This window comes from Akebia trifoliata, chromosome 9 (assembly GCF_017979445.1).
Source record: "Akebia trifoliata isolate Shusen 1 chromosome 9, ASM1797944v1, whole genome shotgun sequence".
In the NCBI taxonomy this organism is placed as follows: Eukaryota; Viridiplantae; Streptophyta; class Magnoliopsida; order Ranunculales; family Lardizabalaceae; genus Akebia; species Akebia trifoliata.
This window is the reverse complement of record NC_141383.1, coordinates 22,767,240-22,794,653: the sequence shown is the minus strand read 5'-3', so window position 1 is coordinate 22,794,653 and position 27,414 is coordinate 22,767,240. Positions and strand designations below refer to the sequence as shown.

At 34.3% G+C, this 27,414-nt stretch overlaps 5 protein-coding genes and 1 pseudogene across 6 annotated transcripts; 2 read left to right on the top strand and 4 right to left on the bottom strand.

Annotated features, from left to right (window-relative positions):
* Positions 1-1,669: 1,669 nt before the first annotated feature.
* On the bottom strand, positions 1,670-4,763 carry PNSB4 (NDH dependent flow 6). Its single transcript, XM_086454799.1, has 6 exons — positions 4,521-4,763; positions 4,377-4,421; positions 3,320-3,479; positions 3,174-3,229; positions 2,994-3,065; positions 1,670-1,913 (listed from the first exon to the last, which is right to left on the bottom strand). The coding sequence occupies exons 1-6, from the start codon at positions 4,617-4,619 to the stop codon at positions 1,782-1,784; spliced, it is 564 nt and encodes a 187-aa protein (XP_086310925.1). The 5' UTR covers positions 4,620-4,763; the 3' UTR covers positions 1,670-1,781.
* A 4,129-nt stretch (positions 4,764-8,892) lies between these two features.
* Positions 8,893-10,048, top strand: LOC147394755 (casparian strip membrane protein 3-like). Its single transcript, XM_086454716.1, has 3 exons — positions 8,893-9,181; positions 9,274-9,397; positions 9,572-10,048. The coding sequence occupies exons 1-3, from the start codon at positions 8,958-8,960 to the stop codon at positions 9,785-9,787; spliced, it is 564 nt and encodes a 187-aa protein (XP_086310842.1). The 5' UTR covers positions 8,893-8,957; the 3' UTR covers positions 9,788-10,048.
* A 296-nt stretch (positions 10,049-10,344) lies between these two features.
* On the bottom strand, positions 10,345-12,240 carry PNSL2 (PsbQ-like 2). The gene is made up of 2 exons (XM_086454715.1): positions 11,688-12,240; positions 10,345-10,761 (listed from the first exon to the last, which is right to left on the bottom strand). The coding sequence occupies exons 1-2, from the start codon at positions 12,153-12,155 to the stop codon at positions 10,663-10,665; spliced, it is 567 nt and encodes a 188-aa protein (XP_086310841.1). The 5' UTR covers positions 12,156-12,240; the 3' UTR covers positions 10,345-10,662.
* Positions 12,241-13,205: 965 nt separating this feature from the next.
* LOC147394753 (pentatricopeptide repeat-containing protein At4g21065 pseudogene) lies at positions 13,206-14,977 on the bottom strand (annotated as a pseudogene).
* An 827-nt stretch (positions 14,978-15,804) lies between these two features.
* On the bottom strand, positions 15,805-20,129 carry CYP704B1 (cytochrome P450, family 704, subfamily B, polypeptide 1). The gene is made up of 6 exons (XM_086453329.1): positions 19,803-20,129; positions 19,498-19,713; positions 18,883-19,179; positions 17,638-18,024; positions 16,354-16,554; positions 15,805-15,987 (listed from the first exon to the last, which is right to left on the bottom strand). Exons 1-6 carry the CDS (start codon positions 20,127-20,129, stop codon positions 15,805-15,807), a joined length of 1,611 nt encoding a protein of 536 aa, XP_086309455.1.
* A 2,297-nt stretch (positions 20,130-22,426) lies between these two features.
* Positions 22,427-25,665, top strand: LOC147394751 (putative F-box/FBD/LRR-repeat protein At5g62970). 2 transcript variants are annotated; one of them, XM_086454168.1, is made up of 5 exons: positions 22,427-22,618; positions 23,250-23,336; positions 23,970-24,917; positions 25,001-25,135; positions 25,230-25,665. In XM_086454168.1, exons 2-5 carry the CDS (start codon positions 23,277-23,279, stop codon positions 25,560-25,562), a joined length of 1,476 nt encoding a protein of 491 aa, XP_086310294.1. In that variant the 5' UTR covers positions 22,427-22,618; positions 23,250-23,276; the 3' UTR covers positions 25,563-25,665. The 2 variants fall into 2 exon arrangements, with proteins under 2 accessions (XP_086310294.1, XP_086310295.1); XM_086454169.1 differs by lacking the exon at positions 22,427-22,618 and having other exon boundaries at positions 23,020-23,336.
* The last annotated feature ends 1,749 nt before the right edge of the window (positions 25,666-27,414 follow it).

Here is a 27,414-nt window from a genome sequence, read left to right as displayed (position 1 = left end):
ACGTGAGTCATTCAAAGACAAATCTCACTCAGTCGAACCAAATCTTTTTTTTCTTTTTCTTTTTGTCATTAAACCTACTTTTACTTGTTCAATCATACATAGTTGGTTGGTTTATATCGTTCTCTGTCTTTTCATAATAGTTGATCTTTAGTGACTTTTCATGCAGCCCTGTTAAGTCTTAATAGGCTTTTATTTATTTATTTTTATTATTAGATAATGCCAAAGTAACATTGTGAGGGAAATCATGGACACATTTTTGATGTGAAAGTGTATATGAACCATAGATGCTTTTTATATTATTATTCCTATATACTTTCACATCAGAAATGTCCGCTCACAATATTACTCCACCATGACTCCTTTTAGTTTTTATTTTTATTTAAATTGTAGGTATCCTTACACCCATTGGATTGGGAGTGGAATTAGTTGTTGCGGTCCTATGTTCTAACTTCATAGAAGTTTCCTAACATGCAACAGAATAAATTAGGAGACCAACCAATTTTGAACACACCACCAGAAGAATCAAACCCTATTGTTAGTTTTATCGTTAAGTCAACCCCGTGAGATTGCCTGTTATTAGGCCTTGGTTGGATTGATCCAAGCTCTACCCCAGTCAGAATCAAATAATTAGATAACCCAAGTCTAGACCAAGTCAATTACCTAAGACTTCAGGACCAAGACCTTGGTAGCCAGGCCTCTATAGGGGGAAAGTGAAAAAAAATGTCCTATAAAAAAGTCAATGGATTGATTAATGGTTGTGATTATTCAATCGGATTAACTTTGGAATCTTCTTATATCTATTAAAAAAATAAATAGAAATGTTTCCTTAATAGTTATCAGGCTGTGTTTTTAATGTCAATTTTATATGATAGTGGGGGGATGAGTTTAGTCACTTTGATTAATGGAACTATTGAAGATTCGACTTACATTTGAATGAATGAAATCAATATGATATTAAATGCTCACGATACAATTATATTTTATTTGAAACTGATGTAAAACTTTCCCAAATCGTCCGTTCTAAGATTCAAACCCAATACATGTGGGAAGTAGATCCTCTATAGCACACAGTTCTTGTAGCACAGATCCAACGATCGAAAGAGCCATACAATTAGATCCCACACTTAAAATATTGGGTGTTCAATAATTGTTCATTTTCAAAGACATGGATCGAGAGGAAAAAAAACTGTTTTTTGATTTGATTTGATTTTAATCAGATCTAAGTCAAGATCATAAGAGGCTGAGATAATAATTTTTTTATTCCAAGATAGCTCTCTCTCATCCATTGGATCTATGCTACAAGGTGCTTCAGGAACCATGTGTTATAGATATGACTTGCTTCTGTACGTGTGACCTAATTTGATAAGAATCTAAAACCAATACATCAAAAACACCAAGACGACATTAAAAAAAAAAAAAAAAATCCTAGGCATTAATGGTGTAGAAAGTTAAATTTCTTATATATTTGGTGTTGAGGAGTTTGCATGGATGATTTAGAAGAAATTTTAAAAATCAGATTTGGTAGGAATGGGGAGTGAATTATCTCCGCATTTTGAAAATTGGGATTCGCCATCAGTGAGTTTAGTAATTTATTTATTTATTTGATATTTTTCTCTATTATTTTCACTATAAAATTCTATTAGGGTTCATGTAATAATAATCAAGATAATAAATCCAAGTTCTATTCTTCATTAATACATAAATTGAAGAGTATATACAATAAGTATTGTGCAACGATTTTTATAAGTAGATGGATAGTGTGTATGGGATGAACATGTTTTTCAATTAACAAGTTCCTCTTCCTTCTTGCCTGCTTCTTCTAATTCTCGTAAACCGCCGACCTTCTGCTCAATCTCCTCGATCAACTCCTCCCTCCATAGCTCTGCTCTCGCTTGTTCTTCGATATGTTCTTGCTGCACCACCACAATTTCTCAAATTCTATTAGTGACATTTTTATTGATGGAGCGAATTAATTTTTCACCAAACCGGGGTTTGGGAATAAGTCGGCAAGGGAAAATTTTGAAAAACAGGGTAAAATTGGAAACAAACAAAAAAATGGTGAACAAATTGAGCTAAGGTTAGAACCGTCGCAATTTTTCCTAGCGTTGTTCTCATATAATATAATCCAATCCCCTGTTAAATTATAAAAAGTAACCACATACCTACAACACACTCAAGTTTTATATTGTTCAAAATATAAAAAGATAATAATCGGGAGTGTAAGTTAAGATTCATTAATTGATCATCATCTTCATATGTATTTTATATTTTTCGATGTAATCATAAAGTTCACGATTTAGTTGTGAAGTTTGTAAAAGTTAAGACTTAATGAAAAAGTCGTGATTAAATCGATGAGAGAAAATATTATGATTTAATCGTGAGTTTCAATAAGTTGCACACTTTGGTGGCTGTGGTTGGAACCTGTTGGCTTAGGTGTCTTGAATGAAAGTCCCAGTCCCGGTGGGTAACGTTCAAATGAAGGGCAAATATAACATTTTGGGTTTCGGGAGGGTTAGTTTCGGATCACGAAACCTACTATTATATAAGTTAAGGCTGTACTCATTCTCGATAATTGGGAAAAATTCTCTTATCTCTAGTCTCGCGACTAGGATTAGCCAAACCAACTAAATCTTGTGTTTTCTCGATTTAACATTTCTTGTAATTTTATTTTTTAAAGATATATTAGGGATCAAGCTCGTAGAACCCATCAAATGATGGGTCCTTTCCCATTGTATCATACCATGTACAATTTTATCAATAGTCGTGCTGGAGTGACTTCAATATTGTACCTCATATCGCACATCTTGACATGAAAGTGGATAGGAACCATAGATGCTTTTTCACTCGTATCTCAATGAAAGCATCTATGCTTCCCATACACTTTTATGTCAGGATGTGCGATGTGAGGTACAATCTTAAGGTCACTTCAGCAATATTATTCTTATATCATTAACCATCAATGGCTATAAATCCGGGAAGAGAGAAGATCATACCTTCTCATAGACCCAATGCCCTGTACCATCTCCTCCATCTTTCCTATATTCTTCTCCATCATAAAATGGATCCTAAACCCATAATCCATACAATTAAAAATAACAAAAAATAATAAATCAAACTCTAGGAAGATAGAAGACATAACACAACAAAGGAAACAAAAAATGAGAAGAGCTTACTTTTGTGGATCCAAAGAAACAGCAACCCCAGCAAGTGAACATAATGTACATTGTATCTAAAATAGAAATTGAGTAAGAAAAATTCTAAGTCCCAACCCGTAAGTACTAGAAGCGAGTAAGAGAGATAAAATGGAGTAAATACTTACAAACATTCTTCATGGCTGCATCATTGAGATGCCAAACTGACTTATGGGTTATCATGTCTCTTTGTCCTTCCATATGTTCCACTATAACTGCCATAAGAGGCCAATCTGGGAAAGCATTCACCTTAGATAAAGAGCCTCTTTTGCTTCTCCTCTCTTCACTCTACAACACCCAAACACCATGAACAACATTGATAAATTAGACTACTCTTTTCTAAGCAAGTTGGTTTTAACCATGGCCCTACCCTAACAATACAATTAAGTCAAACCCATTAGGGGCAATAGTATCGTGATAGCACTGGTCAACAAGGACATACTGTAAATCAAGCCACGAGTTCACTCCGGGTCAAGCTTGGGGTATTTATATTTCTTATTTTTGGCGAAAGGGTGTGATTTTGTAATTACGAGTTTTCTTTTCATAGTGGAATCGGTGTGATCCGTGAACGTGCCTCATTCATGAGAGAACCACATAAAAATCTGCGTTTCTGTGTGTGATTTGTGTTATGTTTCAATTGTAAACCAACTTACCAATAAGTACTAAAACCATTTAAATTGTGGGTTATATAGGTTGAAATTACTCTCTATAGTCGCCAAATATGAAATATGATTCTGTAAGATCTATTTTTGAAAAAATTAATGGATGTAGCCAATTGAAAGGATCTTCTTACTATGGTTTGAAGTTTCGTACCATTTCAAAACTTTTTATCCTAGATCGGATTGAAATATCGATTTTGAAACATTGAAGGTTTCGGATTGTTTAAAAATATTTTGGAATGTTTCCCAATGTCTCAATTTCTCTCTTGACCGAGACATTGCCGAGACTAGATTTTGAAATTCTGATTAGTCCAACTTAAAATTTCAATCAAAGGGTCTTCAATAATGTTATTGAAGATAAGGTTTTAAAATGCTAAAATTAGATTGGGTTCATGCAGTAGGATAAGATAAAACAAATCCAAAAAATAAAAATTTAAATAAAAATAAATTAAAAATTCGAACAAATGGTTTGATTCCTATTAGGAGAGAGTAATTCCCATGGTTAGGGACTTGTTATTGTACCTACCTGATGCCAACCACTGTTCCAACTAGAGCTTGAAGACAGCCTAAACTGTTAAAAAATTAAGATTAAAAGTTCAAAATTGGTCCAAAATTCAATTGAGTTCAAGTATGAAATTGCAAAATAGGATCACAAACAAGAAGATTTTACCGATTTTAAAAATGGGTTTGCTTCCATTTTGGTTGTATGGAGAGAAGGACTTCGGATGTGTGGGTTGGGCATGGTGAATCCCATGATAGCCTCAGCCATTTCTGTGATGAAGGAAGCAAAGAAAGTGTTTTGTAAGAGGAGATTGACCTCTATTCAGCTTTTCTGTTGTTTTAGATAGAATTTAAGAGGATAAGAAGACCGTTGGACTCCAAACCTTCACTCTCTCTCACTCTCTCTCACTCTCTCTCTCTCTCTCACACACACACACACACACACACACACACCCCAAACACAACACACACCAAACACACAAAATTCAACTTAAGATGTTTTAGACATACCCCTCCACCTTTTTGGAGAATATTTGAGATACCCCTATGTTTTCCAAACTGATGACATTCCGCCCTTGAAGTTGGTCTTCTGTTCTAGACTATTAAAAATTGACCAGAAAGCCATCTTCCCCAAAAAACATTATTTTTATTTTTTATTTTTTTTAACATAGGGTATCCCATATCTCTTACGAGATATAGACTAATCCCTACGGTTGCACTCCTTGATCCCACGAAAGTTTCCAACGTGTAGTGGGATAAGTTAAGAGGCCACCCAATTTCAAACAAACGTCTAGAGGAAGCAAACCCTAGCCGCTAGTTTTGTGCGTGCAAAGTAATATCACTTAAACCTTGCCTAGAATAAAATAATGATTTTGTGGGCTAATGTGCTTTTTGGATGGATCAAACTTGAGATGGGCCAGAGGCAATTTCTCCATATCTACAAGTTTGGGACTGGACATTGATTACTGCCTAAAGCATAGCTTTTGGGCTGGGCCATCAAACAGCCTGGACTGGTTAGCTGGGCCTATTTGGATGGAGAGCATGAAATTTGAAAATTTTGAAAAAAGAAGACATAATTTTGTCGGTAGATTTGAATTTTAAATTTGGGAGTTCAATGATCATCAATTTTTAAAGTTTTTGATCAGGTCAAATAAGTACCATTAACTCAAGAGGGCTGAGGTGTCATTTGTACCGATACGACAGTCCAAATGAGGACCTCCATCTAAGCTCTACATGGTCCTTTGGTGCACATAATCATTTTTCTTTTTAATATAACTATAGTGTATTATAAATGAAATTATAGGTCAAGTTATTGAGCCGAGCCCAGTCTATTAATTTCTCAAACTCTGAAGCTTGAGTTCAGTATTTGTTTTGTTAACTAACCAACTACTACGAATATAAGAGGGTCACAGGTCGAGTTGGAGCATGACATGTGAGCACGTGACACTCTTGAGAGGAGGTCGATAACAGATCCATCTGAATTAGAGCTCTGAAACCATGTTGACAATCATTTACCCCTAAAAAATCAATATGTTGGAGAAGACAGAAACTATAAATATAAGAGGGTCATGAGTCGAATTGGGACACGATATGTGAGCACGTGACACTTAAGAGCGGAGGAGGATAACACAACTCTTAGCAATATTAAACATGAATCGAGCTTTATCCAGGCCAATAATGAAACAATCCCTAATAACAATACCAAAACTCAATCCACGACGAGTGGGGAAAACCCAAAACGAGTGGCCCACCAGCAACCCTACCAATGGGTAAATCTGTCATAGTTTACCAACTAAATTAAAAGCCTAGACATCATTGTAGTTGACTGTTACTAACAAAATCAACCAAGAGGTGGGTCAAAAGCCCCTTAGGTCAATGGGCCAAATCACAAGCAATATTTGACATGACCAACACATAAGACAAATATTTTTTTTTTATTATTGAAAGGTCAACAGGGTTAAGGCAGACCCAGACCAGCTACAACCTTAAGAAAGGAAAACCCCTACGATCCTTATCAATGATAGAACCGAGGTTACAAGGGAGAACTCCACTATCTATTTCAGAACAATCCATAGAGTCTTGGGAGGAAGCAAGATAATCCGCTGCTTGGTTAGCTTCCCTGAAAACATGGAGGAAGGTGTACCTGTGGAAACTAGGCAGGAGCCTTCTAATGGCAATGACTAAGTGTATAACACTCCATGGAATACTCCATCGGTTGTTAAGAATATTGACAGCCAATGATGAGTCTGCTTGAACCCGAATGTTGAGGCAACCTTTTGCGATACACAACTTGAGCCCTTCAAGAATAACTTGTATTTCGTGATAAATGATTGAGACTGGGTTCACTCGACGAGCAATAGCAGCGATTATCATACCTTCATGGTCTCGAATGATAGCTCCAAGACCACCTCGAGATTCTGAGTATGAGCCATCAGTGTTGAGTGGCCACATGCCAATGTCTGGTTTTGGCCATGAGCAATAAACTCTCCTCGGCTGAGAGAAGGTCGCATTAAATTCCCAAGCTTGAAGGAAGTGCCTATTGTAGTCTGTATCCTCAATCTCTATCAAGGAGTCTTCAAACTTTAACCGAATTTCTTCCTGGATCATAGAGACAATAGTGTTGTGACTATTAAATTTGTCATGAAATATCCTGTTGCACCTCTCTCTCCACAAATGATAGATGAAGGCACATAAAATAACTCTTTTGATATCTTGAATGGTAGAGTTGCCCTTGAATTTAGATTCTTTTGATATCAGAATAGGCGTCCTCTAGTCTCAAGAGACAATAGAAATTGATTTTCACTTGGAAAAATTATTTCCTCGACTCAAATGAATGATTCAAATTCAATGGACAAGATGTTGGTCCATTGCCCATTGGTCAAAGCATGAGAAGTCAACCTACCATGTCTCAATATTCTCCTCAATAAGGGAACCTTCCCCATGATTTGTACTTGATAGCATTTGTTAATGGTTTCGAGGTTTTGTTCACTTTGTTTGGTTTAATTAATAAGGAAGATTAAAATAATTACATGTTGGAACACACTGGTGGTATGCAATGTACTTGAAAGAAAGAAAGAAAGAAGAAAAAAACTGATAGTACGAAGAAGATTTAGGTGATCCACTCGACGTGGACTATGTCCATGGGGATTCGACCAATTCGTAGCATAATCATAAACAAAGAAGAAAAAGCTTAAAAAATGAGAAGGACAAACCTTCCTTTTTGTTATCTACAATAAATAAAAGAAAAATCTTTTTTCCTATCTTTTTATTTTGAGTTGTAATAATCTGACGCTCTCATCACAGAATCATAGATCATTGACTTAGGTACAGAAGAAATAGATTATGGTTTTGCGTATCTCAAAGCAAATGATCTATGATTCTGTGATGGGTATATGTTAGAGGGGGAGCATAAAAAAATCATTAGCCTTTTTTTTTTTTCTTCTATGAAGTTCTCTTTTTCTTTTCCTTAAAAACCAAATGTAACTTAAATAGTAGGATACTCTATGAACAAATATTAATAGACATATTGATTTTATAATGACTTGCTCAAATCATAATAGTATTTTTCTTTAACAAAAACCTAAAGAAAAGGAATCCTTCATATAAAAAAAAAAATGATATAGAGATTTACATCATTATGTTCAACACAACCTATCATTATATGTTAAACAACCATGTATATGAGATTTAAATTAGTCAAACCTAAACCAAAACTTCTGACAATTTAATTTCTTCAATCTCTTTTTTGGTGTCAAAACATTTGAAGTACTTCCTTTACCTAATTAAAATTTTCATTCTAGAGGTTTTAGCTCACATCTTATTTTCTTTCTTAACAATAATTTATTAGATCAATAGTGCTTAATGTAGAGGTAATTGTATTAAATATATATATATATATATATATATATATATATATATATATATATATATATATATTATATATATATATATATTTAATTTGATGAATAATGTGGCAAGGGACTAAGTGGATTAGGATAGTGAGATATAATATGATATTCTACATTGGTCATGCTAGTGGTGAGTACAATCACAACCACTCAACCTTCAGGTGTCCTTGGACTTGGCTTCCGTAGTACCCACCTAAAACCTGCCCCATTTTGAGAACCCTTTTAGGTTGGACAAGTGTTTTTCTACTTGTCTAAAGATGATCTTGCTTAAATGGGCTTACAATCAAATAATTGTTTAAGAGATCTTTTTTTTGCCAATTACGGCATGGTTTGTTGGAGTGGGAAGAGGCACAGACCCATAATTCCAGTGGAGGAGAGCAAGTAAGGGCAGGTACGCCTAAAAGAAAATAGAACCCTATCCCTAACTATGCTTTAGTAAGTACAATCATGCATCATATCACATGATGTATAATAGCTGGGCTGATTAGAGAAATGGGTCCCATCCTTTAAAAGGTTGGCAAATTAATATTCCTATTGGTTGATTGTGTATATTAGCCAACTTTGCTTATTTACTTCCTTAGCATCTATAAATACATATCTTCTATCACCTCTTCCAAACAATTAACTCAAGCATCCTCTAAAAGCCTAAAACTTCAAGAATCCAAAGAAGTTCAAACCAATTTTCCAAGAAAAGCACAATGAAAGGAAGTGGTACGTTGGAACTCGGTGAAGCTTCCAGGGGTGCAACCCCAAGTAGAGGTGTGAACAAAGGGGTCTCCATACTAGACTTCATTTTGAGGTTGGTTGCACTTATGGGTACATTGGGAAGTGCAATTGCTATGGGGACAACCAATGAAACGCTTCCGTTCTTCACACAATTCATCCAATTCAAGGCCCAATATGATGATCTCCCGTCTTTTACGTAAGTCATCCTTGCTGTATGTTGATCAATAATAGTTGTTGTGATAGATGTCTTGAATGTAGTATGGCAATCTATGTGTTTCTAATATGTAGGTTCTTTGTGATCGCGAATTCGATCGTGAGTGCATACCTTGTCCTATCTCTACCCTTATCCATCTTACACATTGTAAGGAGTGGAGCAAGAAAGAGTAGAACAATCTTGATCTTCTTCGATACGGTAAAATTAATACTCCTATTTAAATTTAAATATATATCCTAATCATCAATAGTTTCTATTTTAATGTTATAACCTGTCATTTATTATGGTAAGATACATCGACAATACTACAATGTATTTCATGCATCTTTATACGATAAATCTTATTCTCTAACATTTCTTAACCTTGTAAAGGCAATGTTGGCTCTCCTTACCGCCGGAGCATCCGCAGCAGCTGCAATTGTATATCTTGCACACAAGGGGAATGCTAAAGCAAATTGGTTTGGTATTTGCCAACAATTCAACTCCTTCTGTGAACGTATTTCGGGCTCTTTGATTGGTTCCTTTGGTGGAATGGTTGTGTTTATATTACTAATCTTGCTGTCAGCTGTGGCTATCTCTAGACATTGATTTGTCATGATGGGTCAATTTTATCATCAAGAATATAGGTAAGAGTGATGCATCATCATCAGTATGAGTGTGTCTATGTTTGTGTGTGTGTAAGAGTGTCAAGTTTTATAAGTTTGTGCGAGTGAGAGTAGTACCATATCATGTATGTCTTGCTACTCTTCTTTTCAGAAATTTGCCCAAGGCTTTAATATGTAATTTGAAGTGTTGAATTTATTTTATTTCCATCCAAGCACATTTAATCTCACTAATCTCTGTTATAACTAGAATACAACACAATATAGACCATAAAAGGTGTCTTTAAAACTATTTAACTAGACTTGACTGACATAGATGCAAGTAGGATCAATGATTCTAAGAGATCTCAGGCCTTGAAAATTGACCCAAATTAGATGATTGTAACCAACTGATCAATTACATATTTTCCACAATCTCTACATGACATGGAAATTAAAAACAAAATCCTCCAATTGTTTGAATTATTGAAAGAAAACAAACCCTCTTATAAATGTTATTAAGTGATTGAAATCATGGGTTTGAGTCCAAGTTACTCATCCAGGAAAAAAAAAAAAAATCATATTTTGAGAGGAATTTCATCAATAAATGACTAGAACATGTTCATGCAGGACCTTAAAGGGTTACGACTCACACACCTACATTTGCCTTTCCTATTAATATTTGAGGCTTTATTGTCTCCTCTGTATCTTACATGGAGATCAAACCAAATGCTGCAAATAAGTACAAGTTATCCCTGTAAAATTCTAAGTTTACATAATGACCGAAGAATCTTACACGTCGGACAAGAAATGTGGCAACCAATTGACGTGTTGTACATGCACGAACACAGCTCGATCATCTTTCGTGACACGAACTAACTTCTAGGCTAGTATTGCCACTAGATCATCAAGTGATTTCAACGTCTTCTCATAGTATAGATACGATTCATATACTTTTGGTGTGCGAACATAATAATCAAACTGGAAGAGAAAAAATTCACAAATTATTTGGAGAAATTTTTTACGATTATTTAGTCGAAATTTCTATGTTATTATTTATTTCCAAGCTGCAATCGATTACATCATATGAAATAAAGTCCCATCCTATACCATAGCTCATATTAAGAGCTATGCGTCACCATATTTCAATTCTTTGGCCTTTATAATGATAGGTTTCTTACCCTAAAAAATCATATTAATCAAGCAATCCTAATCCCCCAATTTACTGATTTTTTCCGAAATATATATTATTTCGAAGAGAATTGGGATTATTTCATTAATATGATTTTTGGTCTAATCCATCATAGCAGAGGAGTCAAGAATTATCACAAAACTCGGTGAATTTTTTCAAACATTCTCCAAATCAACGAATCAATTGCTATTTTCCAATTAATACGATTTTGGACTAATCCATCACAGTTTGAGGTGTCAAGCACTGTCACAAAATCTGGCGAATTTCTTCAAAATTTTTAAAATCCTGCGAAAAATGGATCAATCAATTAAATTGACAATCAACCAATTAATTACTATTTTTCTAAAATAAGGTTTTTGGATCAATCCATCGTAGTTGAGGTGTCGAATAGTCACAAAATACGTAGATTTTTTTTTTTTTTGAAAATTTAAAAAACCCTTCGAATAAGGGACCAGTCGATAAAACCAGCAAATCATCCAATGTCCCCATCACTCTTTCAACGTCAAGACTTATCTTCTTCAACCTTCAAATCTCAAGAACAAGATAAGGTTTTTAAGTTGAATTTGATAAGGTTTTTGGTAAGAAACCCAAAAATTATATAATTCCGAAATTTTCTGGAACTAAATTTTTTTTATAAACTTTCCAAGATTAGTTATCAATGTGCCCGGAGCAAAATGAAAATTGTTCTATCCAAAGTAAATATGCACAAGCGTACCTCAGACATATTATCCACCAATTCATTTGCCGTTTTCACGTAAGATTTTTTCCGATTCTCTGGTAAGATCGTCATGGCAGTTTTCAAATCTTGAGATAAATAAGCCGCTTTTAGGCGAATGTAGAAGATGACATGCCTCCATGACATTGTATCTAACATATTTCTCAACCCATGTAGGCCCTGAGAAGTCTGTCGAATGCGTGCTACTGCATCTTCTGGTGAGAGCCCGGGTTCAAAGAAACGTTCCCTTATGAATGACCTTGTTCCCCAGTTTTGGGCTAAGGCAATTGATGTCGATTGTAGTCCAAGTGCCACAGATGTGGCTAAGAGCGTCGACACAAGGTTCCGTCTACTGTTTGATGGGGCTCGGATCGTCGGAATTGATTGGTTTGGGTTTGTGTGGTGGTTGGAGGGTGTGGTCATATGGTGGTGGTAACATAGAATTGTGGTCTTAGCTAAGCTGCCCATTGTTGGGGGGAGAAATGGGATTTAATTCAAAATCTCATAAAATGGTTTATTTGGAGCCTTCAATTCATAAGGATTTCTGGGAAGTTTAGAGGTTACTGGCCAACTTGCCCATTACTCCAATAGGGACCTAGCTTTTTGCCACGTGGAATGCGTTATCCTCAAGGGCAAGGGACGAAAGGTGACCTTAGCCCATCGTATATAACAGACAAAAGAATGGGATCCACCAAGATATTAACCATTTGATGGAGGAAAAAAAAAAAAAAGCTGCTATTGGCACCCCAACTTTTACTTGTTACATCCCAATTAATTGGCCAGATTTCTACTATTTTGGGTTCAGGATTTTATATGAACCAAATCATAATTGTAAAGATTTACTGAAAATGTTTGAACAAATACTGTAATGTTTTGTGTGTTGAGATTATAATTTGAGCCAAATCGCGTGGCATTTCGTAGATAGTTGAGATTATCCAATTAGGCCTTACTTGTGTAATGGTTTGTGGAACCTGATGGTACTATAAGCAAGGAGTATTAATTATTTATCATTTAACACAATGCTCGTCAAAATAAATTTTCATAAGGGCATTTTCTTAATTTCATTGGTATTATGTAAAACCCTAGCTAGGTTTTCTTGGGATTAAATATTTCTCTTTTTTGGTGGAAGGGCGTAATTTATAAAGAGTCATGATAATTTGACTTTCTTTTTTGTACGCTCTTTGAATGCTCTCTTCATAGAACCATACGATCATTTACTTCGGGATACACAAGGACTAAGAATTATGGTTCTGTGAACTGCCATGTCAGAGAGTGTACAAAAAAGAACGTTAGATTATCACAATTCATTTGTAAATGAGATTTTTTTAATATAGTGGAATTGGTGTAATCAATGGACGTAAAAATCTGTGTTTTTTGTGCATGATTGCAATTTTATTATTTTCTTTCCTTATTGTTCTTGGATTGATTTCTCTATAACTTTTTTTTATATGCATAAGCTGGCAGTACCGATACACATTTGATATGATTAAGGTGCTTCAAATATTGAGATTTGTAGACTTGGGAACAACAAAATTGTGCTAGATTCAAGTCACAATGTAAGAACAATTATGTAATAATTAATTCAACCACACAACTTGGTATGGATTAATGTTGTATTTTCACTACTAAATGCCTTGTACCGAGGTCTAGTAGACTCTTCTAACCAAAAAGATGGATTGATATCGATTAAGCTGTTACCTGGCTCTGGTTTCTTGACTCGTCTACCCCTCATCACCTCCCTCACTCTCAGCATCTCATCCCACCTACCTTTGCTTCCATACATCTGTGCAAGAAGAACATAATCCCCACTATGATCCGGCTCGAGCTCCACAATATGCCTTCTCACTTTCTCCCCCATTTCTAGGTGCCCATGAACCCGACAAGCACCCAAAAGTGCCCGCCACACTATGGTGTTGCATTCCATGGGCATTCTCCTTATAAGTTCATAGGCCTCTTCCACGAACCCCGCTCGTCCAAGAAGATCTACCATGCACCCGTAATGTTTTATACTTGCCTTGATACAATAGTCCCTAGTCATACTAGCAAAATACTTTCTTCCTTCATCGACAAGCCCTCGATGACTACAAGCACATAGAACTCCCAAGAAAGTTACATCATCCGGTGTCTCGAGCTTCAATTCTTGCATTTCGGAGAAGAGTTCTAATGCCTCATCCGCATATCCATGCATCGCAAGTCCTACAATTATTGAGTTCCATGACACTAAGTTGCGGTTGTCCATCTTATCGAATACCAAACGAGCTTTCTCGATTGCCCCACATTTCGCGTACATGTCAATAAGCGAATTAGAGACGGAAACAATTTGATTGAGACCCATACTATTGATACAAGAATGAACCCACATACCAAAATCCAATGCACCTAAAAAAGAACATGCCGAGATGACAACCACCAATGTGGCATCGTCGGGTTTAATTCCATTTCGTTGCATTCTCAAGAATAACTCAAGTGCTTCTTCACATTTTCCGCAATAAACACAACAATCAATGATTGTATTCCAAGCGACTATACCCGGTTTGGGTATTTCTTCAAACAAACGCCACGCGGTTTCGAAGTCTTTAAACATTCCATACATGTGGATAAGAGTATTCCATACAAACTCATGAGAATCCAACCCATGTTTTAGAGTACTACAATGGGTTTGCTCCCCCAAATCTATATCTCTCAATTGCCCACATATCTTGAGCAAAAAACAATAAGTGAAGTTGTCTGCTTTTTCTCCCTTATTTAACATTCTTTTGTAGTAACCAAAAGCTTCTTTTGGTTCACTAGTTTTACCAAATCCCCTTATCATTGTGTTCCAAACGAACCCATCTGGACTTTTAATTTGTTCGAAAATCGAGACGGCGTAATCCATTGATATATCATCAGAAACTGCACAAAATGTGATGATCTTGCCAATAACAAAGTGATATTGATCAAAGCCAGTTTGGATGATTTGGGCATGGATTTGCTTCAAATCCATTATGGTGGAACATTTTTTTAAGAGGAAGTTAAGTACTCCCTCTCTTGAACTATTGCTCTCTTTTGGGTTTTGAGTTGGGCTTATAGTTGTTGTTGTGGGGTTGGGAGAGAAAGATGAGAAATGGAGATTTGGGAGATGAAGTGAGATGGGTAAGATTTTTCTTGTGTGGGGGAAGCATAAAGAAGTGGCACAACATGATTTTAGTGTGTTAAAGTATTTATTGGTCATAGTTAATATAAGAAAAAGGGTTCCTAAAGAGGGTTCACTCCCTTGGCATTCATATTTTGAGATTTATAATTTTTTCTACAAGGATTAGAAATGTGTGTTGGTTTTAGTTATGAAAGCTTATATTGAAACACCAACCTTTATTTATGACATACCAAGTAAGGATAGAACATTAAACAAAGTGAAACTGTAGCTCATATTGCAACACATCAAATAAATATATGAGTGAAGATGAATAGGGGAATAATTGCAAAAACAATTGGACAATAACAAACTTTTGATTTCTTTATCAATCATACTCTCTCTTTCTCATAACCAATTCCTTTAAGACTTGAAGAGCTTTAAGATGCAATCATTAAAAATTAAAAATTATAACCCTCTAAGGTTGGTTCAATGGAACCAATAAGCAGTTAATGGCTGTAGGTCGTGAGTTCGACGCCAGTATGAGCATTAATTCCTAGGGCGCATCCTCACTTACCTAGAGTGTGTAATGTGTAAGCATTGCACGTGCCCGGGACTAGTGCCTGGATAAGGTCATGGTCTATGGATTGGGCAAATCCCAGATATGAGTCCAATCCACTGTCTACCGGGATACCCGGTTATCAAAAAAAAAAAAATCGAAATTATTGAACTGTACTAATTTTTTTATTTATTTTTAATAAATAAAACCAAATATAATGATATAAAGTATAAAGAAATAAAAAGGGGTTGAAAAATAGAATGGTTATCCGCATCCAAGACACCATATGAGTTTTATTTTTGGATTGGGTCTAAATTATTTTGTCTCTTCAATCAGACATGATCCACCAATTTGATTAGAACACTAACCTCAAGATCAAAATATTAATCTAATTAAAATTGCGCACTTGAGAAGTACATTAACGAAAGACCATACGAACTCGGGGTACATTAATGAGAACGTCTAATAACATTAAGCTTCAATCCATGAGCCATCGATAAAATTGTCATCATCCTGTACTTCACAGGATGTTTAGGTACCAGAGTGAAGTCGAAGAATCTACACAAGATCGCGAGCGTCATCTTCATCTGGAGATATGCTGAGTCCTTCCCTAGGCATATCCTTGGGCCCGCCTGCGAATCATAGCAAACTCTTATCTATCATGATTCTATTATCCCACCCATATTCACAAAATTTTACTGATTTTTTAACGATTTTTTTTTCAAATTTATTCAAATTAACCTATTTGACTCCCAATCGAATAATTACCGAATCTGAAATTTGTTCCTACGATCCCACCCATGGTTTAAAGTTTTGTTCCATTTCATAATGTTCCGCTTCAAATGAGACGGGAATAAAAAATTGAGCCCAAAATATTGAATATTCGATCAATACAATTTCAGAATTTTTTTTAATCAAAAATATTTCATCCTAAGAAAGATTTTAAACTTTGATCCAACCCTTTAATGATTGGAGAAAATAAGATTGCTTTGATGTACCTGGAATGCAGTGAACTTGAAAGGAGAGACATTTTGGAAGAACCCATCTTTGAGCCATCTCTCAGGCTTGAATGAAGCTGCATCTAGGCCCCAATTGTAGTCCATTCGGCCCATAGAGTAGGGGACATAGGTTACCATGCCTCCTGCTTTTACCTTTGTTCCATCAGGTAACACATCATCCTCTAAGATGCCTTTGGGGTCCTATATGTTTTAAAATTCTTTGTTAGCTTTGTTAAACCCTTATAACTTACACTAACACTTTCATGACAAAAGACCTCGAGATGCGTAAAACAAGACCTTGAGGTTTTTTACGAATCTCAATCACTTTTCTTATGAATCTTGGTGTCTTTTTGACGGTGGATGAGGCTTAGTAAATCCTATTTTCCTCACTATCTTAGTAAGGCTAGTCGGACTTTATAACTTGTGTGAAAGTAAGGGACCCATGCAAGGTTTTGGGGGCCATATATGTTTTTATTGGGTCCTACTTAAGGTGATCATCTATCAAAAATTTGATCTAATAGGATGACCACAACTGCTCAAACAATTGTGGACCTACAAAAACACACACACACAAAAAAGGCTTGATTGGTGATTTTTAGGCACAAATACGCACACACACACACACACACAAAAAAAATCCTTGATTGGTGATTTTAGGCAGTGTATTCTAGTACCCAAAAAAAGGTACAAATAGCCAATCAGTGTGATTTTTGGTGCGGGTCCACCAAGAGGGTAGTCATAACCAATCAGTTTTGACTTATCTACTCATTAATCAGGTCAAATTTGACAGGGCCTCTCTGAATTATAAAATATTTTGATTTTCCTCCCTTGACCATTGACATTGACCTAGTCTAAACTGACATGACAAATTGACTACCTTTTTCTTTTGTTTCAGGAAATTTCTAGTATCCTATGACTCTATAAATGGATGGTTTTGTCATGCTTCTTAAAATATTTAAAGTCAATAGTCAAGGAGGGCAATTATACTTTTCTGAATCAATGGAGGCTACTTGAAATAACCTAATTAATAAGGGATGTATAAGTGAATAAAACAGTATTACAATATTTGATCAACTAAAATGCACCAGAGTACAGATGAGAAATCAGTGAGGCCCATGCAGGGATCAGGACCCAACATTGTGTGGGTCTCATCTCATGCAAGAGATCTCATATATCATAACCAAAATGATTGGATAATCTCAAACATTTGAGTTTTCAAAATGATTGGATGATCTCAGCCATTCGATTTTTTTTTTCCAATTTTTCGCGCCATGGGTTACATACCTGTGGGACTGCAGGGTACAAACGCAGTGTCTCTGTGATAAATGCATGCAAGTAAGATAATTGTCCCAATGAGTCATATGTCAATAGCCCTGCAAATTGTGCTAATCTCTCATCGAAAGATTTGGGATTCTTCAGGTCGTAAGGAAGCAATGAGACATTCTCTTCTTTGGCTCGATTTTCTTCGAAAGCTTTGAGTTCGGAGTAGAGCTTATAAGCTACTTCAGGATGAGTCATGCACATGTAGATAGACCATGAGAGGGTTGTAGCCGTTGTGTCACGTCCAGCAATCACAAAGTTTAGCACCACATCTCTAAGGCTTTTGTCGGTTAAATTGCTCTCTGGGGTTTCACCCAATTCGATGAATCTCGACAAAATATCATGCTTCACCTGCAATTAGAAATATAAAATAATAGATATGATGCATTGAGACTAAGATCACAATCATATAGATATATCAGTACCCCATAGATGGAATGAGATATCACATTTACATGAAGTGACATTTGGCATGAAATCTAGACGATGAAAAAAAAAATGAGCTCATCGTAGAATATCGTTTGGTTTCTTTGGATGGGATATATATGTTCGCTTTTTTATGTCTATCAGAATTGCCCCATTGAGTAACAAATTTTTTTTGGACATCAAATCAATAAGCCTTATTTAGATTCCCAAATTTGTATTTGTAGGGAACATGCCCCTGATTTCTATGTATATCATTTTGGATTCGTTTATTTAATCTTTTGCTTCATTGGAAAAAAAAAATGGAGGATTTTATTTTATTTATTTTTATATAAATTTTATTAGAGTTCTTGTAATCATAATCTAACAGCAATAGAATTCTATTCCTTTTAAGCTGGTCAAGTTAAAAAGGTTGATATCTAGTTAGATAGAGAATCTAAGCCCCCGTTTAGTTATAAAGTAGAAAATAACAAAATGAGAAAATAGTTTTGGAATAAAGTACTTTAAAAAAAATGAATTTATTTTATTTTTAAGAAGATATTTTTTGTTAAAGTATCTTTGAATTTAACCCAAACAATCTTTTTAATTTTTCAATTTTTATAAGTAAATAAATACTTTTTAAGTGTATCTGAGGCTTGCATACTAAAAAAAAAAATGTGTCAATCCTTAACTAGGCACTCAAATTCTTTAAAGATGGGTCAACCCAAGAACCAAATACCCTAATCTTTGAATATATAGAGAAAAGATGTTTAATATGTTAAGATGAATATGGTGGAAGATGTTTACCTTGTAATTCTCACAAGATGATTTAGCTTCTTCTATCTCTGCTTTCCTCTTATGAATCATGCTGTAAGTAAACTCATTGATGACTCTCATACTTTGATCAAGTAAAGCTTCAGATCCTACATTAAGAAACCTCTTTATTCTCCATAAAGGGTCGATGAATCGAAGTGTGACGATGATGTTTGCAGTGTCGAAAGCTCGAGCGAATCGATTATCTGGTAATTGGGGAGCCAAAGTCCCAACCTCTACTCCAAATCCCACCTTACATATGGAGTCCAAAGTCATCCTCATCAACAGTTCCTAAGAAGTCAAAATTTCAAACCCTTTTAGCTAAACACCATGTGCACCTTAATGTATTGTTACAAAAATTGATCAAATTGCATCACAATTAATATATAATTGCCACACCAATTTTTTTTATAATGCACCAATCAATGAAATTATTTATATATAACACGCCGATAGGGTTATATTCCCACTCGGGTTGACAAGATGATTTTTAAAACTATGGCCTAACCTAGTTTACTTGACACACACACACATACAAAGAAAAAAAAAATACTTAAACATAAACAATCTTGGTTAGTGAAACATAAATGTGGTTGGGTTGTGACTGACCTGCATGTCTACTACTTCATTATCCACAGATGATTGGCATAAAATAGTGGAAAGCTTCATGGCATACTCTCTAAATACAATGGTGCTGAAATCCCTCAAGTTCTTAGATGCAAATTCAAAGCTAGAAGTCTTCCTTTGCTTCCTCCACAACTCCCCATCAGTATTGAAAATCCCATCTCCAAGCAACACTTCCATATATGAATGATACACTTCACCCTTTATTCAACATCATAAAAAATCAAAGATCAACATAAACTATATACGAAAGACCCCTTTTTTTTTACTTAATAATTATAAGTTTTCACCTTAGGATAATTGGCAAAGTTTGTCTTGAGAACATGTTCAATATTTGCAGGATCTGCAATGTAGGTATAAGTCGTGAAGGGCATTGGAACCTTGACGGTTTTTGACTCAGACAAGTATTCAACGAGCCAATCGTGCATTCGATCATAGTTCATTAGTTGTTCGATTGCTGCGCCCACAAGGGGCCACGTTTTCGGGCCTTTAACGTTCCTTTGGTTCCATCTATGGATAAAGATCCATGATATGATCATGCTAGCTAGCATAATTACCATTCCCATGTTGTATCCACTTGAGGATGAAGAAATGGATGGAAAATTCTTCTCCTCCATTGCAAGAGAAAATGAATAAAAAAGATTGTAATTGTTTGATGCAGAGATCTAAGATGAATTTTTTCAGTTTATAAAGGGTATAAAAAGAAAGTAGTTAAGATGTTGGATAAGTGGTGAAGCTGATGAACTAGCTATCTTATTTCAACAATCTTGGTATGCTTTAGGATTGATGATGGTTTCATATCTTTAATGATTATTTTTTTATTTTTGTAGGCATTCATATCTTTAGTGTTGCCAACTTAACCTTCTTTTTATATATTATTTATATATAAAAAATACAGGTTGAGAATCAACAAATTCAATTCCGCATTGTTCACAAAACTTTGGGTCTTCTTTTTCATCACCAATTACTCGATAATTTTCACTTTTATAGGCCTAAAAATTCTTTCACAAGCTTGGCACCTATTGAATTAATGATCTCAATTCCGAGAAAAAATAAATGTAACTCTTTCAATGTGACATTAGGAAGCTCTAAGTCATAAATGCCCCTAAAATGTAATCATAATTTGTCTTTTTAGTGTGAAATACTACTTATTTATTGCTCTTATGTATACTATGATATTAATGTTAATAACTTTTAAGGTTTTATATTTTCAAAATAACTTACTTTATGGATTAAAATATAAAACACGTTTGCTTATAAAACTATCTATAGAAATAAAATTAAAAAAACATAATTTTGGAGATTGTTAACTTTGATTGAAGCCTTGGATATTAGCATCTCTCATATATACACATGAGATTGTGTTGCATGCACTGAAGGACCAACTATCTATATATATGGATTCCACATCCACATAAAATAAAAAATCTAAGAAAAAGAAAGACATTTTTCAATGTTGATCAATGAATTTTAAATTTGAGTGTTTAATGGTCCTTATTAGAAGACTTTGATCAGGTAGAAATATGGATTCCTTTGTTAGATGTGCTGGGTTGGGTTGGATTTTGAGACTTGTAAAAGCCCGAATCTAACCCAACCCATTGACAACCCAAATAGGAACTTGCTCTTTGATTCTTCTTTGTGGATAGCGAGTCTTAGAGCAACTCAAATCGAGAGTTTTAAAAAATGCCTTCAAATTAGCATCTACTTTAAAATAAAGGCTCCAAGCTTCTTTTCTACTCCAACGGATTCCACTTTTATATCACTATTCATGACTTTAAAACACATTTAAAAATTTATAAAAAAAAAATGTAAGTGTTGCTATTCGCACTCTAGTTTTTTATTTATTATACTCTAATTAAGAAAATAATATAGTTGCTATTGGCACCCCTACTTTAACTTACTGCAACCCAATTTCTTAAATTATTTATCACACTCCAATTAAAAGTAAACACACTATGAATATTAATTACCTTAATTTATTTTCATAAACAAGAAAATCTTGCAAAATTGGTAGTTCACAATTAAACATAATTTGTGACAAATTTTCATCGAACTTGATCGATTAATTGATTTGGTTTGATCTTTAAAATATTAACTTGTAAAGGACAAAAGTGGCCTTTAAATCATGTTACATGAAAAGAGGAGGTTAAAAGTGACATTTATAAAAAAAAAATGGAATACAATAGAATTTATTGAAAAAGATGAATAGTGATAAAGGTGGAGCTTTTCAAATATGATTGAATGAATAGTGATTTATTGTCACTTTCTTTAAATTAAAGGACAGTTGGAGTTTGGTTCGATTGTTCGAATCTCCATATTTGAAATTTTAAAGCACGGTTGGAGTTGTTCTTATAAAGTTTCCGCCAAACTCTCCTTTAAAATAAAGAGATTCCTGTTAAAATGGATTCCTTCATCCTTCCTTAAACAAAACTCATTAATCCCGAGATCAAAACTTGGATATTGTACCATGTTACAAAATTTTGATGTCTTCCACTGAGATTACCTGTGGGCTACACTTTTTTTGGGCCCACTTATCCATTGTATAAAAAAAATCATTCTGATTGGTGACTTAAAGAAATTTGATTGGCTATATTACATATCAAATTACACATGACATCATCCGATTGATTCAACAACTTTGTTCAGTTTTTGTTTTTTTTTAAAGTAAAAGTAAATCTCTATTTTCAAGGTATAAAGAGACAGTTTCAGCAAGTTTCTATAGCCACTCCAACTTTTGCTAACGCCACCCCAATTCCTATGTATATCACGCAATAATTAGCAGTTTAGCACACATCTTCGAGTGGCGTTATCTAAAGTTGGTGTGGCAATAGAAACTCTCTTCATTATTCTGAGTATTAGGGTTAGCTATATTAGTTAGTCTTTCTTAATAAAACTTAAAAGTAAAATAAATAAATAAAAAACAACTTTTTTTTATCTTTTACTCTCTCTTCACTCTCCAGGGTTTCAAACGCAGCCCTCTCTCTCTCTCTCTCTATTCACTCTCCTCTATCAACATCAGAGGGTTTCCAACGCAGCCCTCTCTCTCTCTCTCTCTCCCTGTTAGGTCACCATTGATCGAAGTCGTCACTCTGATCGTCGTCTCTATGTAAGCTCTTTTATATCTCTTCTCTTCTTTATTCTCTCTTGTATCAATTATCCAGAACTTGTGACTTTTTTTTATTTGTTTTTATTTTTGGATTTTGAATAAATTTCTAGATTTCAGTTATTTGCTGCTCTCCAGTCAACACAATTTTATTTTATTTTTCAATTTTGCAAATTTTAACTAAACTATATACCTATTACCTACCTAACCATGCAACAACCTTCACAGTTTTATATATATGTTTAGTGGGGCCCATCAATGGTATAGCAAGTTATTTTGAAATAAACTTTTTTATTTCTAAATTCATCTTTGGAGGAGTTAGATTGTGATCTTGGATTGTCAAAAACATATTTAAAAAAAAATTAAAATCAATATCTCAATACGTTTTGCTACTAAATTGATAATTGTAGCACATTTATTCCAAAAAGGTTCTTTTTTAAGAGTGATAGAATTTGATGAAAGATTAAACCCTGAGTTAAAACTATCAAAAAGAAAATTGGGTTCTGATTTGTGGATTGATTTTTTATGATTAGAGTTCTCAATTGTGGTATAAATCTTAAAGACTATTCAAATAAATTAAGTTTTTGTTAGAGATATAAATCTAACTGTTAGAAACCACACTTCTATTAAATAGAAGTTCTTGTGAAGCTTTTGTGATTCAATGGGCGATTCATTATGCAATAGACAGCCTTCTTCCATCTCCAAGTCTGCAAAGCTGAAGGTAAACCCACTTTCGATTGTAGTATGTATGGATCTTATTTTAGGGTAATTTACCAAAACGTGCACCGAAAAATTACCAAAATGGTGTACTATTCAATTTATTTATTAAAATAGTAACATTTAAAATGAACAGTAATTTTTGTACTTCGGTCCAAAAATACTCTTTTAGCTTTGTTTTATAAAATAGTATATATGCCACCGGTTTAAGTAAACTGTAAACAGATAGAAATATTATGAAAATGTTAATACAATGGATTTTGTTTTAAAAGAAAAGCATCACATCACAATGGTAAAAATTTAGATGACAAAACAATGATATTTCTATCTGTTTACTTAAATGGGCAATATATATTTTGTTTTATGAAACAGAGCTGAAAGGGTATTTTTTGGGAAAAAAATTTCTGTTCAATTCAAATATTACTGTTTTGGTAAAATGACTTATTTACCAAAATGGTAAATTACCGTTTTGATAAATAAGTTGCATATTGCACCATTTTGGTAATTTTTCTATTTTCATGTACCATTTTGATAATTTTCTCTTTATTTTATTATTATTATTTTTTTTGTCGAGTTTCTTAATGTATGAAATCTGGGCAGTTTAACATTAATTGATTAAGCACAATTTTAAAATCAGGAAAATGAGGATATTGAGCAATGCAATAAGGAGGATCTTATTAACAAATTACCCGATGAGGTTCTTAGTCTAATTATATCGCAATTAATGTTAAGAGAAGCGGTAAGAACTAGTAGCTTGTCAAGAAGATGGAGGTACCTTTGGTTGACATCGATATCGCACCTTAGATTTGATGCTGAAAATGTATTTGGGAGCGAGTATATGCTACGAGTTCGAAATTGGTATGAGAGACCTTCAGAATTTGTAAGCTTGGTTCATCAAATCATGGAGCTTACCAAGGGCTCAAGAATAAAGACATTAGACATTGTTTTCAACTTGGATAACTCACATGCTAGTGATCTTTACAAGTGGATAAGCTCAGCCATTAAGGCGGGAGCCGAAACTATCTGTCTCAACTTATCCATGCATGTACGACCAGCGCAACATAATCCTTACAGTTTTCCATATTTTCTTCTCGATGGTCAAAGAAGATACAATGTGAAACGATTGCATTTGACTCATTGTAGCTTGAGCCCTCCCCTTGATTTTAATGGTACTTTTGATTCACTTACCACCCTTTCTCTCAAAAATGTACATCTATTTGAAGAAAGCATTGAGAATCTCTTACGCATATGTTCCTCCCTCGAATCACTTACTTTGGAAATGTGCTTTGGTTTTGGGAGTTTGAAGATTGTTGGTCCATGCCTCCGTCTCAAGTACATTAGTGTACAATATATTTTTGGGTTTAAAGGAATTGAGATTTATGCTGAAAATCTTGTCACATTTAAGTACATTGGTACTTTAGTAAAATTCTCGTTTGAGAATGTTCCCCGGTTGGTTCATGTAATGCTCGTTGCTCAAAGAATCGACCCCCCAGTTGATGTTGTTATCGTACTCCTCACCAAACTTGCACAAAATGCTCCTCGACTTCAAACTCTACACATAGACATCGGGTGGCCTTTTATTTCGGTACGTAAACCTTTTGTTTCTTTGGTCTTCTACATTCATTATCTCATGCATCTTAATACTATATATCTTATTCTGTTTTTTAGGGACAGATTCAACTACCACTTTACAATAATCTCAATCAATTAGTGTTTGTTGTGGGCACTTTAGAACAAGTTTTTCTTCCATGGATGAATAGTCTTCTTAAGGCCTCCCCTTTTGTGCAGAATCTCCAAATCTATGTGAGTCTTAATCTGAGATCAATAGTACTATTATGTGATATTTTTTTTTTAATTTTTAGAAATCTAATTGTGCAACATTATATATTCTGTGCAGCTAAATCATATATCCATGTTTAATGAAGTTCTACCAATCATGAAAAGGACTTGTAGATTTTCTGATGATCACCATAAATCTATCGAGCTTCATGGATTTAGCGGTTTTGAGGAACGACAAATGGATATCTTAACTTACATTCTCAATAATTTTGAGGCACTTGAGTCGATATTAATCGAACCATGTGAAAGATGCGGCCATTGGTATGGAAAACGGGGTGCCCACCCTCAACAATTCTCACTGCGTACTGCAAACGATAATGTACAACAGAGGTTACATGGGTTATTCAAAAGAAGAGACATCCCTTCATGTACCAGACTAACAATTCTATAATTCTATTGATTTAATTTCCTTTTACAACTTAAGCTAGAAATCTATCATAGGATTTGAGTTAGTTCAGTTGGAGTCTGATTGAATTTGATTAAGTACTCAGAATCAAGTTTTTTGGATTACTTGAACAAATTTCTATTTATTTTGGTAAATTATTAAATCAAGATCTTGCCCTTTTTCGGTGATTTATTATTTGAGATACACTATGTTTTCAAAATAAACTTCTTGCTTTGTCTGTTATGTTATCCTTGTTGTAAATTGGATTCTAATTACAGTTCTCTTTGAGTTTCAAATTGATCATTTAGTATTTTTTTTTTTTTCCTTTTGAAATAACAATTCGATAATATTGACAAAGTCTTCACGTAATATTGACAATTTGATAACATTTTGTCAACATTACGTGATTTTTAAAAACTTGGATAATTATTTGGGAATTTACCAAATTAAAAAGTCAATATCTGTTTTTGTTGACAAATTTTTTTGGTTTTGTAACTTAAGTTTTTGAATGATACTTTGAACAAAATTAAAATTGCACAACATAATCTTGCATTTGGAGAGAGTAAACCAAATATCATTAATTTTGGGTCAGGATTATGTTGATGCGTAGTTACCTCCGAGATTTGTGTATTTGTGTTTTTGAGTAGCGAATAAATCTCAACCATTGGATTTCGTGTTTACACTGGAACATGACCTTACTAGTAGGCACGATCTAATTAATTGGTGGGTTGGGATCCAATGACTTGTGAGAAAACACATGATCCCAACCATTTAGATACAAAATCCAATAATTGAGAATTTATGTTTATCTTGCTAACACAAATCCCATAGATGCTTATCTCGAGGATAAATATTAACCATTTAACGGTTGGGATCATGTGTTTTTTCCCAAGTTAAGGGATCATAGGCTTTGGACATTGCCTATAAGCAGAATTGTGTGGGCTCGGTTCAGGACAAGTTATTCAAGCTCGATTTGGGCAAGGCTCCAAAAGACAATGTCCAGGCCTGGACCAACTTAACACTGGGCTCCGATGGGCCCAATAATTTTTATACCCTAATCATTTATCAATCCATCTTATAATGAGAAATTATAATTATTGTAAATTTTAAATATAATTATATATATATATATATATATATATATATATATATATATATATATATATATATATATATATATATATATATAAAAATCGATTTAAACAATTTGACTTGATAGGACGAGGGTTTTAAGACCGTACGAGGCATGTGGTTGTATGTGATAAAATTTAATTGAGGTTCTTCTCTCCTTGGCTAAATGAGATTGAAGCAATTAGTCAATCTAAAATTTTAAAAATTTATTAGTACATTTTTTTCCTTGATATACCCTCCTATATTCTTTGTATTAATACTTTATCCAATTTCAAGCTTGGGTTAGGATATAATATACAAAACAAGCTCAATCATTGAGCCAATATAAGAAACATGTTATTTTTGGTTAGCCTAGTGGCAAGCTAAGCCTTGATAATCTCCTCTGGAAGGGTAGGTCAAGTGTTCGAATCCCATGAAGCAATGAATTTCTTGGGGCCACCCTTCAGGGTCTAGTTGACCATCGACTCAACCAATTGCATGTAGGACTTTTCGAGAGGGTAGTGAGTGGGACTATGGGATTAGTCTCATCGAAGGTTGGGGATACCCTCGATAAGCACAAAAAAAAATGTTATTTTTGTCATGAATCATCGTCATAAAATTAAGATTAATATCAATTTATCGACACAAAATCACAATAAATGTATGTATGTAATGATGCATGAATTGCCTACCTATTGCATGAAGGGTCATGGTGGAGTGACCTCAAGATTCTACCTTGTATCGTACA